At 44.8% G+C, this 18015-nt stretch overlaps 1 protein-coding gene across 4 annotated transcripts in view; it reads right to left on the bottom strand.

Moving 5' to 3' along the window:
- The window catches only part of snx9b (sorting nexin 9b), a 194742-nt gene that overhangs the window by 109322 nt on the left and 67405 nt on the right, over positions 1–18015 (bottom strand). For 3 of the 4 annotated variants that reach the window (XM_085981515.1, XM_085981517.1, XM_085981516.1), the window contains exon 4: positions 8765–8929. In XM_085981515.1, the coding sequence (XP_085837641.1) occupies positions 8765–8929 (165 nt within the window). Of the gene's footprint in view, positions 1–8764; positions 8930–9872; positions 10112–18015 lie in introns of those variants that run through there. The other variant, XM_085981518.1, reaches the window with a different exon arrangement.

Below are 18015 nucleotides of genomic sequence, written 5' to 3'. Positions count from 1 at the left end.
AAAAGTGTACAAAAATGCAAAAAACAGCACAGATCCTGGCGAATGGGAATGATACAAAGAACTGCAAAGGGTCACAAAACAGACAGTAAGAGCTACAAAAGGGGAGTATGAAAAGAAACTTGCAAGGGATATCAAAAATCAACAAATTTTTTTTTACAATTATATTAGGAAAAAAGGATTGTCAGGAGCAATGATGGCCCCTCAAAAGCTGAAAGCGGTGATATTATCAATGATAAATAAGGAAATGGCAGACATGTTGAATAATTACTTTGCGTCAGTATTTACAGTAGAGTAAGAGGATAGCATGCCAGAAATCCCAAGGAAACTAAATCAGGGCCAGGGACTCAATAAAATTAATGTAAGTAAAATAACAGTAATGAAGAAAATAATGGCACTAAAGAGTGACAAATCCCTAGGACCAGATGGTTTTCCATCCCAGAGTTTTAATGGAAGTAGACGAGTACATTGCAGATGCCCTAACCATAATCTTCCAAAGCTCTCCCGATTCAGGAACCGTTCCTTTAGATTGGAAAATTGTGCATGTCATTCCGCTATTTAAAAATAGAGAGGGGAAAACCAGGGAATTATAGACCTGTTCGCCTAACATCTGTTGTCGGGAAATTGCTAGAGTCTATAATTAAGGATAGGGGCCTAGAAATTCAGTGGGCTGCACCACCTGTTAGCGACTTAAAGAGGGCGCTAAGTGGGTCGGAAGCCACTGGCCACGCCTCCCGCTAAATTCAGAGGGACGCTAATTGGCAGCGCTAGCCGTTAGCGCTGCGCCGCTACCGATGACGTCATCGGTGTGCGCAGCGCCCCGACCGCGATATTTAGATGCGCCCCCTGCTTTAACGCCGGACGCTATGTGCGACTGGTTCAGGGGGGCCTACCTGCGGCGGTAGAGGCGCTAATTAAAAGGTGTGCGGGGCAGCCATTTTTGTTGCTGGCCGCCTGCCAGCACCTCTCCGGGCTGCCGGCCGCCCACCCCCCCGGCGGAGTGCCGGCTGCGTTCCAAGAGCCTGGCACTTCTCCTCGGTGCCGGGTTCTTTTGCCGGCACTCGCAATCCTCGGGGGCCCAGCTGGGCCCCAGATCACGCTGCACAAGGCCCCTCCCCTTTAAGAAGGGGAGGAAGGCCTGCAGTACCGCAGCGCGATGTGCTGCAGCGTGTGGCACTGCGATATTCAGTTGCAGCGCCCCAAGAGGGATGCGGGGCGCCTCCAGTAGCACCGCACTTCCCTCTGGGGCGCGCCAACTGAATTTCCGGCGGGCGGCCGCGACTGTTGCCGGGGCGCTACTTTTAGCGCCCTGGAGAAGCTGGCGCCCCAAACGGGGCTATTGTGAATTTCTAGGCCAGGGGGTCTGAACACTTTGAAAATTTTCAGTTGATCAGAGAGAGCCAGCATGGATTTGTGAAAGGCAGGTCATGTCTGACAAACCTAACTGAATTTTTTGAAGAGGTGACTAAAGTAGTCAATAGAGGAATGTCTATGGATGTTATTTATATGGACTTCCAGAAGGCATTTGATGAAGCCCAACATAACAGGCTATTATCTAAGGTAGAAGCCCACAGAATTGAGGGCAAATTATTGACCTGGTTAGGAAATTGGCTGAGCGGCAGGAGACAGGCAGTAGGGATAATGGGTAGGTACTCTATGTGGTAAACCACTGTTTGTATTCCACTGTGTACATGCCTGTACATGTCTCAGCTGACTCCTCCCACGAGTCCAGGTATAAAGGTGACTGCTCCACAGTCCCTCTGTATTCTGGACCGGTCGACCACTTGAGGCACACCTTCATTCTCTTGTTAATAAAAGCCCGTTAGTTACTCGCTTAATCTCAGTCTTTTGAGTTATTGATAGCGCATCACTCTAATTGGCAGGAGGTGACTCGTAGTGTCCCGCAGGGATCTGTGTGGGGACTCAACTATTCTCAATATTTATTAACGACTTAGATGATGGCATAGAAAGTCATATATTCAAATTTGCCGATGAAACAAAGATAAGTGGAATTGTAGGCAGTGTAGATGGAAGCATAAAATTACAAAGGGATATTGACAAATTAAGTGAATGGGCAAAACTGTGGCAAATGGATTTCAATGTAGGCAAATGTGAGGTCATCTGCTTTGGACCTAAAAAGGATAGAACGGGGTACTTTCTAAATGGTGAAAAGCTAAAAACAGTGGGAGGTCTAAAGAGACTTGAGGGGTTCAGGTACATAGATCATTAAAATGTCAGGAACAGGTACAGAAAATAATCAAAGAGGCTAATGGGATGCTGGCCTTTATATCTAGAGGAGTAGAATACAAGGGGGTAGAGGTTATGCTGGAGCTATACAAAACCCTGGTTAGACCACACCTGGAATAGAGTGCACAGTTTTGGGCACCACACCTTAGGAAGGATATATTGGTCTTGGAGAGAGTGCAGTGTAGGTTTACCAGAATGATACTTGGACGTCAAGGGTTAAGTTACGAGGAGAGATTACACAAATTAGGGTTGTATTCCCTAGAATTTAGGTGGTTAAGGGGTAATCTGGTTGAAGTTTTCAAGATATTGGGCCGGATATTCCGATCCCTACAGGTGTGTACGCACTGTGTACCCACCCGTAGGGACATCGGAAATGCCGGTTTCAGGCATGCACTGAGCATGCGCTGGAAACCGGCATTTCCGATCTGTCAAGAAAGCTCTTGACAGATCCTCCGGCTGCCCTGAAGCAGGGCCTCTGCGGGCGGAGAGTTCCGCTTTTTGGAGACCCTCCGCTCACAGAAAACACTTACAATTCTTGCGCCCGGTAAAAGCAGTTGAAAAAAGTTTTTAAAAAATTTCCTACTGACTTATATCATTTAAAAATACTTTAAAGAAAGGTAAGTTTATTTTTTAGCCCCGTTAAAAACTTTAATTATTTTTTTCAAAAATTAAAATTTTTGTTTAATAGTTAATTTATGTAATTTCAAGTCATTTTAAAAATGTGATGCTTTTAAAAAAATGTATATGAAGTTTTACTATGTTTTTGGGAGTGATCTCCATTCATATATTTGACAGGTCTTCCTGTCAAATGTATGAAGGGAGATTCCCTTCTGTGATTGGCTCCCCATGGCCCATGTGATCCCAGGGATGCTGCAAACTACCTGCGCCTCTGGGATACATGGGCCCTGCGCACCAGCAGTTTGGAGAGGCCCAGAAGCGGAACTCTGCGCCTCCCGGGACCCCTCAGGTAAGGGCACAGATTTTTCCAGATCGCAGCGATCGGAAAATCTGGGCCATTAAGGGGAACAGATAGCGTAGAGAGAGGGGAACTATTTCCACTGGTTGGGGGTTCTACAACTAGGGGACATTGTCTAAAAATTAGAGGCAGAGCTTTCAGGAGTGAAATTAGGAAACACTTCTACAGACAAAGGGTGGTAGAATTTTGGAACTCTCTTCCGTAAATGGCAATTGATGCTAGATCAACAGTTAATTTTAAATCAGAGTGTGATAGCTTTCTGTTAACGAAAGGTATTAAGTGATATGGACAGATCAGCCATGATCTCATTGAATGGTGGAACAGGCTCGAGGGGCTAAATGGCCGACTCCTGTTCCTATGGAACAGACTCTGCACTGCTCATTAATGAGTCTTCAATCTGATTGGTTAAGGAGATACACAGTTGCTTGCTCTGTTGACACAAGTCCCATATCTCCCGTAGAGGGCGTTGTGCTGTTCGGCTCTTTAATTTACAGTAAGTTACAGTGCAAAATTCCATAGAAAGTCTGTGGGCAAGCGCAAGTGTAATGAACGGCTGGCACCGTTCAATTGCCACAGAGAGCAAAATCCAGCCCATTAAACTTAAAAATAGAAAAGGGGAAACTGTAGTGGCGGTAAAAAGAAAACAGGGAGTACTTGTTCCAAACTTACTGTTATCTAGGAGGGAGGGTGGAATGTTGGTAATATCCTGATACTATGAAGGTTCTGAATCTGTATGAATAATGATGTTTTTGGTATCAGGAGCTGGAGCTTTTGAAGCTAGTAGTTGTATAAGTGCAGCTGCTACCATGAAGTGTCAGCTAGTTGCTGCTCACTTCACAATGGGAAATCCGATTGAAGCACCACCCATCAAGGAATGTACCACACAACTCATCCAAATATTTTGGCTCGACAACTTTGAAGCTCAACATGCCAAAGGCATTCTTAGTACTACATTTTTATTTTCCCTCAATGGCCTAGTGCGGGAATCAAAGTATTTCCCAAGTCTATGCTACTCCATTTAATATATATCTTCTGCACAATCAACTTTTGTGTTTTGTCTCAATTATTTATCCAATATGCTGCCTTAAGAAAAAATGAAATTGTTTTCCTGTATGGCCCGATTTCCCAGAAGGCATCCAGGGGTATGGGGAGAGAGCGGGAATATGGTATTGAGATAGAGGATCAGCCATGATCATATTGAATGGCGGAGCAGGCTCCTGCTCCTATTTTTTTTTTCTATGTTTCTATCCAGACTTCATCTTACTCTAGAATTCATACTTTGAAAATGCATCCTGACTCAGCCACATAAATTGAAAATGAAAAAGAACTTGAAATTAATAGACACAAGAGTTTGATATTATGAGAAATGTGTTGGGAATGTTCATCATATACAAGAAAGTAGGATTGAAGAGGGTACATGGGCTTGGATCATTACTGCAGGGAATATTCCATCATCCCAATGAAAGCTTCCATTTTACTTCAAGTTACAGACGAGACAACTTGACAGCTGGCTTTTCTTTTGAAAACATCACAGCTAAATTAAATAGCCATTGTTGCGAATCTCATCATAAGCATTTGGATTAGTCACGATACAATGTTCTTTCTGTCCTCATTCCGAAATTTAATGTTCATGACTTTGTTGACATTGCTGAAAACATTCATAAACTTCTGAAGACATTAAATAGAACCCAAGCCAGGAAGGATGTACTCCCAATGTTTAAAGAAAAAGTGAGGGCTAACTTCCCCAAACGGCTCAGTTGACCCATTGTGATAAGAGAGTCACACAGAATAGGAATGCACCAGGTTCAATCTCCAGTCTGTGCTATATAGCCAGGAGTCAGTAGGGGTGCTCTAATTGGCTCTAACCCTAGTGGGCTGCAGGGGAGGGGGGGGAAATGAGAAAGGAGAAAATACAGGAAACTCTCGATTTACCGGCACCTAAATAACCGGAAATCTCTGTTAACCGGCAGAATTCAGGAGTAGGTTCAGGTAAGTTTTACTTCATATTAGTGGCCATTCCTGAATCTGTGGCTGTGTAACCGGGGTTCCTGCACCTGTTGCTAAGCAACAGGGACGCTTGGATCTTGTGGCTGGGTTCCTGCACCTGTTGCTAAGCAACAGGGAAGCCTGGATTTGTTGCTCTATACGGAGCTCTCGTACCTTTTACTATACCTCTCTGTAATCCGGACTTTTTGATAAACCGGCACCACGCCAGTGCCGGATGAAAAAAAAGTTTCCTGTAAAATGATCCAGGATTCCCACACCCGAATTGCTATCCAGTGACTCCTTAACAGTATGTGTGGGATGGAAGAGTTAACAGGTGTTAGGTAAAAACAGGACTGGACTTGGCTGCCATGCTGCTACCCTTAATGTTGAATAACCTACCAAAACTCCATCACACATGACTAATGGCTCTACACCATCCAGGACGTGCAAGTCCCCCTTCAAGTCACACACCATCCTGACTTGGAAATACAATTGCCATTCCTTCATCGTCGCTGGGTCGAAATCCTGGAACTCCCTACCATCAGCACTGTGGGAGTACCTTCACCACACGGACTGAAGCAGGTCAAGAAGGTGACTCACCACCACCTTCTCAAGGGCAATTAGTGATGGGCAATAAATACTGGCCTTACCAACGATGCCCACATCCCGAGAAATAATAAAAAAAAACAGGGAGCCCAAGGACCAAGATGGGGATGGCATTAACGGGAAATTAGAGACGCGTGCAATAAGGGCACAGCAGTTATCATGGGTGACTTTAATCTACATATAGATTGGGCTAGCCAAATTAGTAACAATACTGTGGAGGAGGAATTCCTGGAGTGTATATGGTTTCCTGGACCAATATGTTGAGGAACCAACTAGAGATCAGGCCATCTTAGACTGGGTATTATGTAATGAGAAAGGAATAATTAGCAATCTTGTTGTGCGAGGCCCCTTGGGGCGGAGCGATCATAATATGATCGAATTCAATAAAATGGAGAGTGAGGTATTTGACTCAGAGACTAGGTCCTGAATTTAAATAAAGGAAACTACGATGGTATGAGGCGCAAGTTGGGTAGGATGGATTGGGGAACGTTACTTAAAGGGTTGACGGTGGATGGGCAATGGCAAACATTTAAAGGTCGCATGGATGAACTACAGAATTTGTTCATCCCTGTTTGGCATAAAAATAACACAAAAAAGGTGACTCAACCGTGGCTAAGGGAAATTAGGGATAGCATAAGATCCAAGGAGAGGACATATAAATTGGCTAGAAAAAGCAGTAAACCTGAAGATTGGGAGCAGTTTAGGATTCAGCAAAGGAGGACAAAGGGATTAATTAAGAGGGGGAAAATAGAGTACGAGAGTAAGCTTGCAGGGAACATAAAAACTGACTGTAAAAGCTTCTATAGATATGTGAAAAAGATTGGTGAAGTCAAGCGTAGGTCCCTTGCAGTCAGAATCAGGGGAATTTATAATGGGGAACAAAGAAATGGCGGACCAATTATATACATACTTTGGTTCTGTCTTCACAAAGGAGGACACAAATAACCTCCCAGAGATGTCGGGGAACATAGGGTTTAATGAGAGGGATGAACTGAATGAAATCAGTATTTGTAGGGAAATGGTGTTAGGGAAATTGACGGGATTGAAGGCCGATAAATCCCCAGGGCCTGATAATGTACATCCTAGGGTACTTAAGGAAGTGGCCTTAGAAATAGTAGATGGATTGCTGGTCATCTTCCAACATTCTATAGACTCTGGAACAGTACCCATGGATTGGAGGGTAGCTAATGTTACCCCACTATTCAAAAAAGGTGGTAGAGAGAAAACGGGGAATTACAGACCGGTAAGCCTGACAGCGGTAGTGGGGAAAATGCTAGAGTCCATTATAAAAGATGTAATAGCAGAGCACTTTGAAAACAGTGACAGGATCGGACAAAGTCAACATGGATTTACAAAGGGTAAATCGTGCTTGACTAATCTACTGGAACTTTTTGAGGATGTAACTGGTAAAATAGATAAGGGAGAACCAGTGGATGTGGTGTATTTGGACTTTCAGAAGGCTTTCGATAAGGTCCCGCATAAGAGATTAGCGTGTAAAGTTAAGGCACATGGGATTGGGGGCAAGGTACTGACTTGGATAGAGAACTGGTTGGCAGACAGAAAGCAAAGAGTTGGAATAAACGGGTCTTTTTGCAAGTGTCAGGCAGTGACTAGTGGGGTACTGCAGGGATCGATGCTAGGACCCCAGCTAGTCACAACATATATTAATGATCTAGACAAGGGAACTAGATGTAATATCTCCAAATTTGCAGACGACACAAAGCTGGGTAGGCGTGTGTGCTGTGAGGAGGATGCCGAGAAACTCCAGGATGATTTGGACAGGTTGGGTGATTGGGCAGAAGCATGGCAGATGCAATATAACATGGATAAATGTGAGGTTATCCAGTTTGGTAGCAAAAACAGGAAGGCAGATTATTATTTGAATGGCAATAGATTGGGAGAAGGGGAAGTGCAACGAGACCTGGGTGTCCTTGTGCACCAGTCGCTGAAGGTAAGCATGCAGGTGCAGCAGGCGGTTAAGTAGGCAAATGGTATGTTGGCCTTCGTAGCGAGAGGGTTTGAGTACAGGAGCATGGATGTCTTGCTGCAGTTATACAGGGCCTTAATGAGACCACATCTTGAGTATTGTGTGCAGTTTTAGTCGCCTTATCTGAGGAAGGATGTTCTTGCCATGGAAGGAGTTCAGCGAAGATTCACCAGGCTGATACCTGGGATGGCAAGAATGATGTATGAGGAGAGATTGGATCGATTGGGCTTGTACTCGCTGGAGTTTAGAAAAATGAGGAGATCTCACTGAAACTTATAAAATTCTAACAGGACTAGACAGACTAGATGCAGAAAGAATGTTCCCGATGGTCGGGGAGTCCAGAACCAGGGGTCACAGTCTAAGGATAAGGGTAGGCCATTTAGGACAGAAATGGAGGAGGAATTTCTTCACCCAGAGTGGTGAACCTGTGGAATTCTCTACCACAGAAGGCAGTAAAGGCCAATTCATTAAATATATTCAAGAAGGAGTTGGATATATTTCTCAAGGCTAAAGGGATCAAGGGGTATGGGGAGAAAGCAGGGACCGGGTACTGAATTTGGATGATCAGCCATGATCGCATTGAATGGCAGAGCAGGCTCGAGGGGCCGAATGGCCTGCTCCTGCTCCTATCTTCTATGTTTCTATAAGAAAACAGCCAGTGTTCCCAATTTGTCTATAAAAGCAGACAATCATGGGATTTTGATTACTATACTTATTTAGTCTGGAATTCTTTTACTGTAGCAGGTGAAGTCTCTCTGCACAAGTCTATTTCTACACTCATCAAATGCTAGTCCCTTATTTATGCTGCAACACAGGACTGACCCAAAAATACAAGAATTATGTTCAGAACAGCTTCCTTACAAAGTCTCTCTGTTAATTCATCAACCTTTTCAAAGTACATCACAAAGGGCTTTAACCTTTTGAAGTTAGTATTGGCATGCTATGCAATAATAGATGTGCAGTACCTGACTGTTACTGTTCGAGGTGAATGAACTTCCGAACGCTGTACTACCACTACAGCCTGCTTGAGTCGATGAGAAGGGATCAAAAGCTGCTAAGTTAGTTGCCGTGCTCTGTGCTGTTCCACCAGGCCCCAAGGGTACGGTGTTACCCCCACTTTCTGAAATCATCTGAGAAGTAAAAGTAAAGTTATTTTTTCCCCCAGAAGCATGGGAACAAAAGCAAATTGCCTTAAAAGGTCTGACCCTTTATTGTTTATTCAAATAATTGTTAACACTTTTTGCAAAGCAAACCCTAACCACACCAATTCATGTGAACAGTGTAATGCATATTTCACAGCAAGGCTCTGTTAAATCTGTGAGTTATCTAGTTAATTAAGACACAGACTAATTAATAACAATCAAAAACAGGTCTTTACTGGTTGGAGGTAGGGACTATTCTGAATACAAGATTACTGCACAGTGCTTATATACCGGTGTGTTCACCCCCGGTATTACGTCTACAGCAGCCTGAGAAAGTAGTACATCTCTTAAGGTGGAACAGGTTACATACACAACAGGCTCGGCTTTGACAAGTTTGGTAAACAGTTTTTTATTAAGAGAATGAGGTTTTAACAAGTATTTCCTCTTAGTTTCCCATGCTTGGGTTTTTCTGCCTCATAAGCCACCCAAGCTAGCAGTAGATGGGTGACCTTCTCCCACCTTGAACTTACATTCTCTTGTTCCTTGGCACAGCATGTTGGGGCTCCAACACATTAACATTAGCATCTTACATTTCCCACATCTGTGAAAATATTTTTTCATAGAATCTATAAATCGGCCAATGGGCATCAAATAATCATCAGAGCCATCCTTGACATGTATTATGTTAATAAAAATACTGTGAAAAAACCTGCATTTTAATTATTGCCTAAAATTATAGGGCTTTTAAAATAAGAAAGCTATAGCTAAACAAAGAAGTAACTTGTTAAAGCTGCTAAATGATGACAGTCAGCCAGCAATGTCTGAAACAGAGATTTCAACATTTGGATAATTACCAAATTCATTTAAATACCGAAATACTTTCCATATTATAATAATCTTGATAACTGGTAGTGACAGTGAACTGGCGTACCAACTTGTGGCATCTGTCATGCAGGTTCAAAGTTCCACTCTGCTGAATCAAGCCTGCTGTGGGGATTTGTCGTGAGCAGGCTAAATGATGGTGGAGAGTAATAGAATAAGAACAGAGAAACAGGCTTGCGATACTTCTTAACAGATTGAACTAAGGAGCATTGGATGAGGTCTGGGTGCAGACCACTTGCTTCCCTCCTGCGTGTAATTGGTACATAGCACTTGGAGAAACTGGAGGAATTTCGTGTTCACGCTGTTAAAAAAAAAAGTCTGAAAATCATAATGAAAACACAAAAAGCAAGGTAATTTTTTTGCTGTACGGTTACATAGGAACAGGAGTAAACTATTAAGCCTCTCGAGCCTGTTCCGCCATTCAATTAGATCATGGCTGAGCTGTATCTTAATTCCATTTACCCGCCTTGGTGCCATATCCCTTATCTAACATTAATATATCAAACTCAGTGTTGACATTTTTTAATTGACCTAGCCTCTTTGGGGAGAGCTCCACACTTCTACTATCCTTTGCATGAACAAGACTTTGCCCCTGATCAGCCTAGATCTAATTTTAAGGTTATGCCTCATCTTCTGGACACCTCACTAGAGGAAATAGTTTCTGTCTCTCTACTCTATTAAATCCTTTAAGCATCTTAAATCTCTATTAAGTCACCCTTTAATCTTCTATACTCTAAGGAATACAAGCATAGTCTATGCAACCTGTCCTATTAATTTAACCCAGTAACATTCAGGTGAATCTGCGCTGCACCCTCACCAAGGCCAATATCGTACAATCATACAGTACAGCAGGCCATTTGATCCAGTCTCACTACCCTGCTCTTTCCCCATAGCCCGGCAAATGTTTCCTTTTCAAGTATATATCCAGTTCCCTTTTGAAAGTTACTACTGAATCTGCTTCCACCACCCCTTCAGGCAATGCATTCCAGATCATAACAACTCACTATGAAAAGAAAATCGCTCTCGTCTCCACCCTGGTTCTTTTGCCATTATCTTAAATCTGTGTCCTCTGGTTACCGACCCTTCTGCCAATGGAAACAGTTTCTCCCCATCAAAACCCTTTATAATTTTGAACACCTCTATTATCTCCATTTAACCTTCTCTGCACTAAAGTGAACAATCCCAGCTTCTCTAGACTCAACTGATGTCCCTCATTCCTAGTGTAGAGTCCACGCATCAATAACACACGGACTGCAGGAGAACGATAAGAGGTGTTTACTGAACAGAGAGTATGCTGGAACTGAAAGTACAGAAGCCTGCTACTGCTTTATATACAGGGGTGGTCACTGCCGGTACTACAGCATAAAAGCAGTTCTCTCTTAAAGGTACATACACAACAATACCTCCCCTTTTAGATAACCAGTACATAACATTCATTTAACAATTGAATAATAACTAATTACAAATACAATTTTCTTTGTACTATATACATCCGCTGAAAGTAAACATTTATAAATTCAGTCTTTGAGGAGGCTTCCTGATCCAGTCTGGATAGCGCCTTTCTCGAGTATCCTGTTCTTGCGGCGGAGTCGATTCTGGCTCATTGTCATTGGTTGGTTCGTCAGCTTCCAATACCACTGATTCTGAGGTAGACACAAGCTGTGCTTCGGGTTCATCACCAGGTGCGCATACTCGTGGTATGGGTTTGACTTGTTCCTGTGACTCTAGAACCTGGTCAGCATGGCGTCTCACGATGCTCTCTCCAACGTCCACTGTGTACATTAGTGGTCCCTGCCGTGTGCATATCGTTCCTGGCTGCCATTTTTCTGTTCGGTAGTCGCGGGCCAAGACTAGTTGCCCTATCTTGAAGCTCCTGGTTGGCCTTTCATTGATGTGCTGGAATTGCTTATTCTCAACATCTCGTCTTATGTTTGGTTTGAGCAAGTCCAGGCGACATCGTAAACCGCGGTTAAAGAACATCATGGCTGGAGATTGGTTGGTGACTGCATGTGTCACATTTCGGTAAGCGAACAAGAAATTATCCACCTTGTGTTGCAGTGGTATGTTGTCGTTATACATCGCCTTTATTGCTTTTTTAAAGGTTTGAACAAACCTCTCGGCCAATCCATTTGTGGCTGGAGGATATGGGGCGGATGTGTAATGCTTTACCCCATTATTCCTCAAAAACCTCCGGAAATCCTCGGACACAAACTGTGGTCCAGTCGGAGCAAATCTGTTCTGGCAAGCCATTCCTGGCGAAGATGGTCCGTAGGACTGCAATAGTTTTCTCCGTGGTGGTGGAGGACATTTATGACGACCTCTGGCCATTTCGAATGTGCATGCACGGCGATTAAAAACATTGAGTCCATAAATGGACCAGCAAAATCAATGTGTACCCGTTGCCATGGAGATGAGGGCCACTCCCATGGGTGTAGCGGGGCCTGTGGTGGAGCGGTTTGGACTTTCTGGCATCTTGTGCATCTCTTGGTCATTTCCTCGATTTCTTTATCGATTCCCAGCCACCACACAAACGCCCTGGCTAGGCTCTTCATTTTTACCCCTCCCAGATGACCCTCATGAAGCTCATTGAGCACTCTCTCTCAACTTGGGTGGAATTACCACTCGGGATCCACACATCAAGGTCCCCCGGCACACTGACAGCCGTTCTCTCCTTGGCGAGAATGCTGGCAACAGTGAGTCGCCATTTGCTGGCCATCCCTTCACCGTCAAATCATAGACCCGAGTGCGTGTCGGGTCATTTCGGGTTTCCTTCTCTATACTTGAGTTAGTAACAGGTAGACATTCGACTATGGTCGAATGGAATATCTCGACAGGGTCCACTGCAGGTGCTTCCTCCACCGTAGGCAACGGCAGGTGCGACAGCCCATCAGCGTTTCCATGCTGTTTCGTGCCCTTATACTCTATGTCGTATTGATGTGCTCCTAGAAAAAGGGACCATCTTTGCAGCCGGTGCGCCGTCACCACCGGAACGCCATTCTTTGGGTTAAAAATGGAGACAAGAGGCTGGTGATCAGTCAGTAAGGTGAATTTCTGCCCGTGCAGGTAGTAATTGAACTTCTTCACCCCCCACACCAGGCTGAGGGCCTCCCTGTCAATCTGGGCATAGTTACGCTCGGCTGATAACGAGCGTGACGCAAAGGCTATTGGCCTCTCTGAACCATCAAGGAATTTGTGCGACAGCACCGCTCCAATGCCGTAGGGAGACGCATCACATGCCAACCGAAATCGGTAGAGATGGATTGTAGTGAGCCAATACTTCTTTTGAAGTGATTAGGCATTTACATTTCTGAAAGGCACGCTTACACTCATCACTCCACTTCCATGCTACTCCAGTTTGCAGCAGGGCGTTCAGCGGGTGCAGAATAGACGACAAATTTGGCAAGAACTTATGGTAGTAGTTCACCAACCCGAGGAACGACCTCAGTTGTGACACATTTTCCGGTGCTGGAGCCTTGACTACTGCCTCAATCTTGTCTGGGGACTTATGCAACCCCTCTTCATCAATCACGTGGCCACAATACGAGATTTGTTTCCTGAAAAACTCGCATTTGGGGCGGTTGGCTCATAGTCCATATTCTTGTAGTCTAGTGAGCACCTGCTCCAGGTTGGCAAGGTGTTCACTATCATTTCCGCCCGTAACCAGGATGTCGTCCAAATAACACCGGGTCCCCGAGATCCCTTGCAGGACTTGTTCCATCGCCCTCTGCCAAATAGCCAGAGCTGATGCTACCCCGAATACCAGTCGACTGTACTGATAAAGACCTTTGTGAGTGTTTATCGTGAGGTATTTTCTAGATGATTCATCTACCTCCATTTGTAGATACGCTTGGGCCAGATCAATCTTCGTAAAGCGTTTCCCCCCAGATAGTGAGGCGAAAATATCTTCTATCCGTGGAAGTGGATATTGTACCGTGAGAAGGACTGGGTTCACAGTAACCTTAAAGTCCCCTCAGATGTGAACCTTCTTCGGTTCCCCAGGCGTGCTGCTCAATGATTTCTTCATTACAGGGACGATGGGTGGGGCCCACTCGCTTTAGTCCACCTTGGACAGCACATCCGAACGCTCCAGCTCTGCTTCAATGGCTGGGCGGATCGCATACGGTACCGGTCTGGCCTTAAAACATTTTGGGTTTGCGTTATCTTCAATTTTTATCGTTGCCGTTATGCCTTTTAGAGTCCCAAGTCCTTGCTGGAACACCTCTTTCGCGTCAGTTAGAATTTTTGACAGTCGTCCAGGTGTGGCGTCGTCATCTTTTTTGTCAGCCACAGTTAGTGCCTGAATGGAATGCCAATCCAATTGTATTTTTCGGATCCATTCACGTCCCAATAATGGTGGTCCTCCATTTTGCAGTATATATAGATACAGTTCCTGTGTTTCCTTGCCGTTGTATTTAACAGGCACCCTTATTTTTCCTCTGGGGTAGACTTTTTGCCCCGTATATGTCTTCAAGACAATGGACGTATCCTTCAAAGGAATGTGTGAGAATAGCCGCTCGTAGTCTCGTCGATTCATGACAGTTAGGACTGATCCTGTGTCCAATTCCATCTTTACTTGGGACCCTATCACGAGGGTGACCCAAATGGTTCGGTGATCCTCCTTTGCGATCACGTTGTGTAGCTTTAGACAACTTAGTCCCCTGCTCCCGGAGTCATTGTCACTACTCTGGTCTTCTGAACTACAGTCCGTCATCTTTTTTACTTTCTTGTACTTTTCCTTAGTAGTTCTTTTAGTGTTGGTTTTCTTTCCCGACCTGCAGACTCGTGCTATGTGTCCCATTTTTCCACATTGCCTGCATACTTTGTCCTTAGCCCAGCAATCCTTCTGGTCATGGGTTGTTCTGCCGCAGTGATAGCACTTTTCTGCTCCATATGCCATTTCATTAGTGCTATATTCTTGCGGTTTCTGTTATATTTCCGCAGCTCTCCGTGCTGCTGCTTCGTAGGATACTGCAACGCTGAAAGCCTTTTCTAGCGTAAGGTCCTTTTCCGAAAGTAGTCATTTCTGGGTTCCTTCACTCTGGAGCCTGCAGACAAACTTATCCCTTAAGGTATCTGCCAGTCCTGTTCCAAACTGGCAGTGCGTCGATAACTTGCGTAGTTCCGTAAGATAGTCAGCATTACTCTCGTCTTTGTGCTGGTTTCGTTTATGGAACTTGAATCTTTCTGCTATCAGCAGCGGTGTAGGGTTTAGATGTTCCTGTAAGATATTGACAATCTCTTCAAAATTTTCCTCCATTGGTTTAGCTGGGGTAATTAAATTTCGCAATAGGCCGTACGTTCTCGCGCCCATCAAATTTAATAATATCGACGCCTTCTTTTCAGCGGCCACCTCATTTGCCCTGCAGTACACTTCAACTCTTTCCACATACGTGGTCCAATCTTCTATTTCGTTATCGAAAACAGTGATGCTGCCACTCTTCGGCATCTTGGGTGGTTTAAAATGGCGCCTCCCGCGCTTTTCCTTCTTCCCCAATGGATTAAAATGGCACCTCCCGCGCTTTTCCTTCTTCCCCAAAGGATTAAAATGGCGCCTCCCGCACTTTTCCTTCTTCCCCTTGCTGCCAATGCTGCTCCTCACGTTCTAACAGGTAATGGCGGCGCCCCACGGCTTTCTGCGCGTCTCTTTTTCAACGCTGCCCGACTCTTGAGCACCGGCCCCCCTCTCTCTCTCTCGGTCTTCCCGACAACACTGCTCGGCCCCCTTAGAGCCGCTCGCCCGAGCTCTAGCCCGCCACAGTCCGGGGAGGGTCAGCGCACTACCTGCTACCAGCCTGATTTGCTGGGACACCTTGATTGGAGAACCAGGCCCAGGTCTCTACAGCTTCCCCTGCAACTCTCTGGACTCCGATGGATCACTGGGCGGTTGCCCCCCGGTCGACGCCCGTTGCTCTGGCTTCGACCTCCAAGAAGCTTCTTCCCAGGGATGGATCCCCGTGAGGTGATGTAGTACTGCAGGCGAGTTCGAACCTGCTCGTCGCCACTGTAGTGTCCGCGCATCAATAACACACGGACTGCAGGAGAACGATAAGAGGTGTTTACTGAACAGAGAGTATGCTGGAACTGAAAGTACAGAAGCCTGCTACTGCTTTATATACAGGGGTGGTCACTGCCGGTACTACAGCATAAAAGCAGTTCTCTCTTAAAGGTACATATACAACACCTAGGACCACTCTAGTAATCTCCTCTCCATCCTTTCCAAGACCTTGATATCCTTCCTAAAGTGTGGTGACCAGAACTGGACACAATACTCGAGCCAAGGTCTGACCAGTGATTTATAAAGGTTTAAAATAACTTCCTTACTTTTGCACTCTATGCCACTATTTATGAAGCCCAGCATCCCGTATGTTTTAACAGCTACATCAAATTGTCCTGCCAAAGACAAAGAGTCTGCAAAGGGATATAGAAAGACTAAGCGAGTGGGCAGTAAGGTGGCAGATGGAGTATAATGTAGGGAAATTACATTTAGTAGGAAGAATAGAAAAACAGAATATTTTTTAAATGGGAAGTAACTTTCAAATGTTGGTGTTCTGAGAGATTTGGGTGTCCTCATGCAAGAAACACAGAAAGCTAGCATGCAGGTACAGCAAGCAAGAAGGAAGGCACGTGGCAACAAAGGTTCACAAAATTGATTCCTGGGATGAGAGGGCTTTCCTATGATGAGAGATTGTGTAGAATGGGCCTATACTCTCTGGAGTTTAGAAGAATGAGAGGTGATCTCATTGAAACATAAAAATATTCTGAAAGGGATTAACAGTGTATATGCCGAGAGGTTGTTTCCCCAGCTGGAGAGTCTAGAACTAGGGGGCATAGTCTCAGGATAAAGGGTAGGCCATTTAAGACCGAGCTGAGGAGGAATTTCTTCACTCAGAGGGTTGTGAATCTTTGGAATTATCTGCCCCAGAGGGCCGTGAATGCTGAGTCTTTGAGTATATTCAAGGCGGAGAGAGATAGATTTTTGGACTCAAGGGGAATCAAGGGATATGGAGATCGGGCGGGAAAGTGGAGTTGAGGTCGATGATCAGCCATGATCTTAATGAATGGCGGAGCAGGCTTGAGGGGCCGTATGGCCTACTCCTATTTCTTATGTTCTTAGATCATCCTGTAGTCTGCTACTATCCTCACAGTTTACTACATTTCCAAGTTTTGCGTCATCTGCAAACTTTGAAATTATGCCTCCTATACCCAAGTCCATGCTATTAATATATACTCACGAGGAGCTGTGGTCACTCTACCGACCATTTGGGTCACCACTGCATACTTCCCTCCGTTTGATAAACAAACATTCACCACTACTCCCTGCTTCTTAATGAATTTCGCATCCATACAATTTCACGCCCTTTAATCCCATGGGCTTCAATTTTTTTTTAAACAAGCTTATTATGTGGCACTTTATCAAATGCCTTTTGAAAATCTATATACACATCAACTACACTACCTTCATCACCGTCTTTATTATTTCATCGAAGTACTCCAGATGCGGTCTATCCAGAGCTTTATACAACTGTAGCATAATTCACTCCTGACTCAGCTGTGGCTCAGTTGGTTGCAGTCTCGCCTCGGAGTCAGAAGGTTGTAGGTTCAAGCCCCCTCCCCCCCCCAATTCCAGAGACTTGAATACAAAAATCTAAGTCAACACTCCAGTGCAGTACTAAGAAAGTGCTGGTGCCGTCTTTCGGATGAAATGTTAAACGATGCCTTGTCTGCTCTCTCAGGTGGATGTAAAAGGTCCCATGGCGCTATTTCGAAGAGGAGCAGGGGAGTTATCCCCAGTGTCCTGGCCAATATTTATCCCTCAATCAACATCACTATAACAGATTATAAAGTCATTATCATATTGCTGTTTGAGGGAGCTTGCCGTGTGCAAATTGGTTGCTGCATTTACTATATTACAACAGTGATTTCTTCACTTCAAAAGCACTTCATTGGCTTTGGGATGTCCTGAGGTCGTGAAAGGCACTACATAAATGCAATTCTTTCTTTGCATCACCCGGTCTAGATGGGATGCATCCTAGGTTGCCAAGGGAAGTAAGGGTAGAAATTGCAGAGGTGCTGGCCACAATCTTCCAATCCTCCTTCGATCAGTGGTTCTCAAACTGGGGGTCCAGGGACTTTCCAGGGGGTCCGCAAAATAATGCGAGTACTGAACAGGGCTGGCCTTACGGGGGGGGGGG

Source organism: Somniosus microcephalus, chromosome 3, assembly GCF_052327205.1.
Source record: "Somniosus microcephalus isolate GS21.2 chromosome 3, FLI_Smic_1.0, whole genome shotgun sequence".
In the NCBI taxonomy this organism is placed as follows: Eukaryota; Metazoa; Chordata; class Chondrichthyes; order Squaliformes; family Somniosidae; genus Somniosus; species Somniosus microcephalus.
The sequence above is the reverse complement of the archived record's forward strand: the minus strand, read 5'-3'. Positions and strand labels throughout refer to the sequence as shown.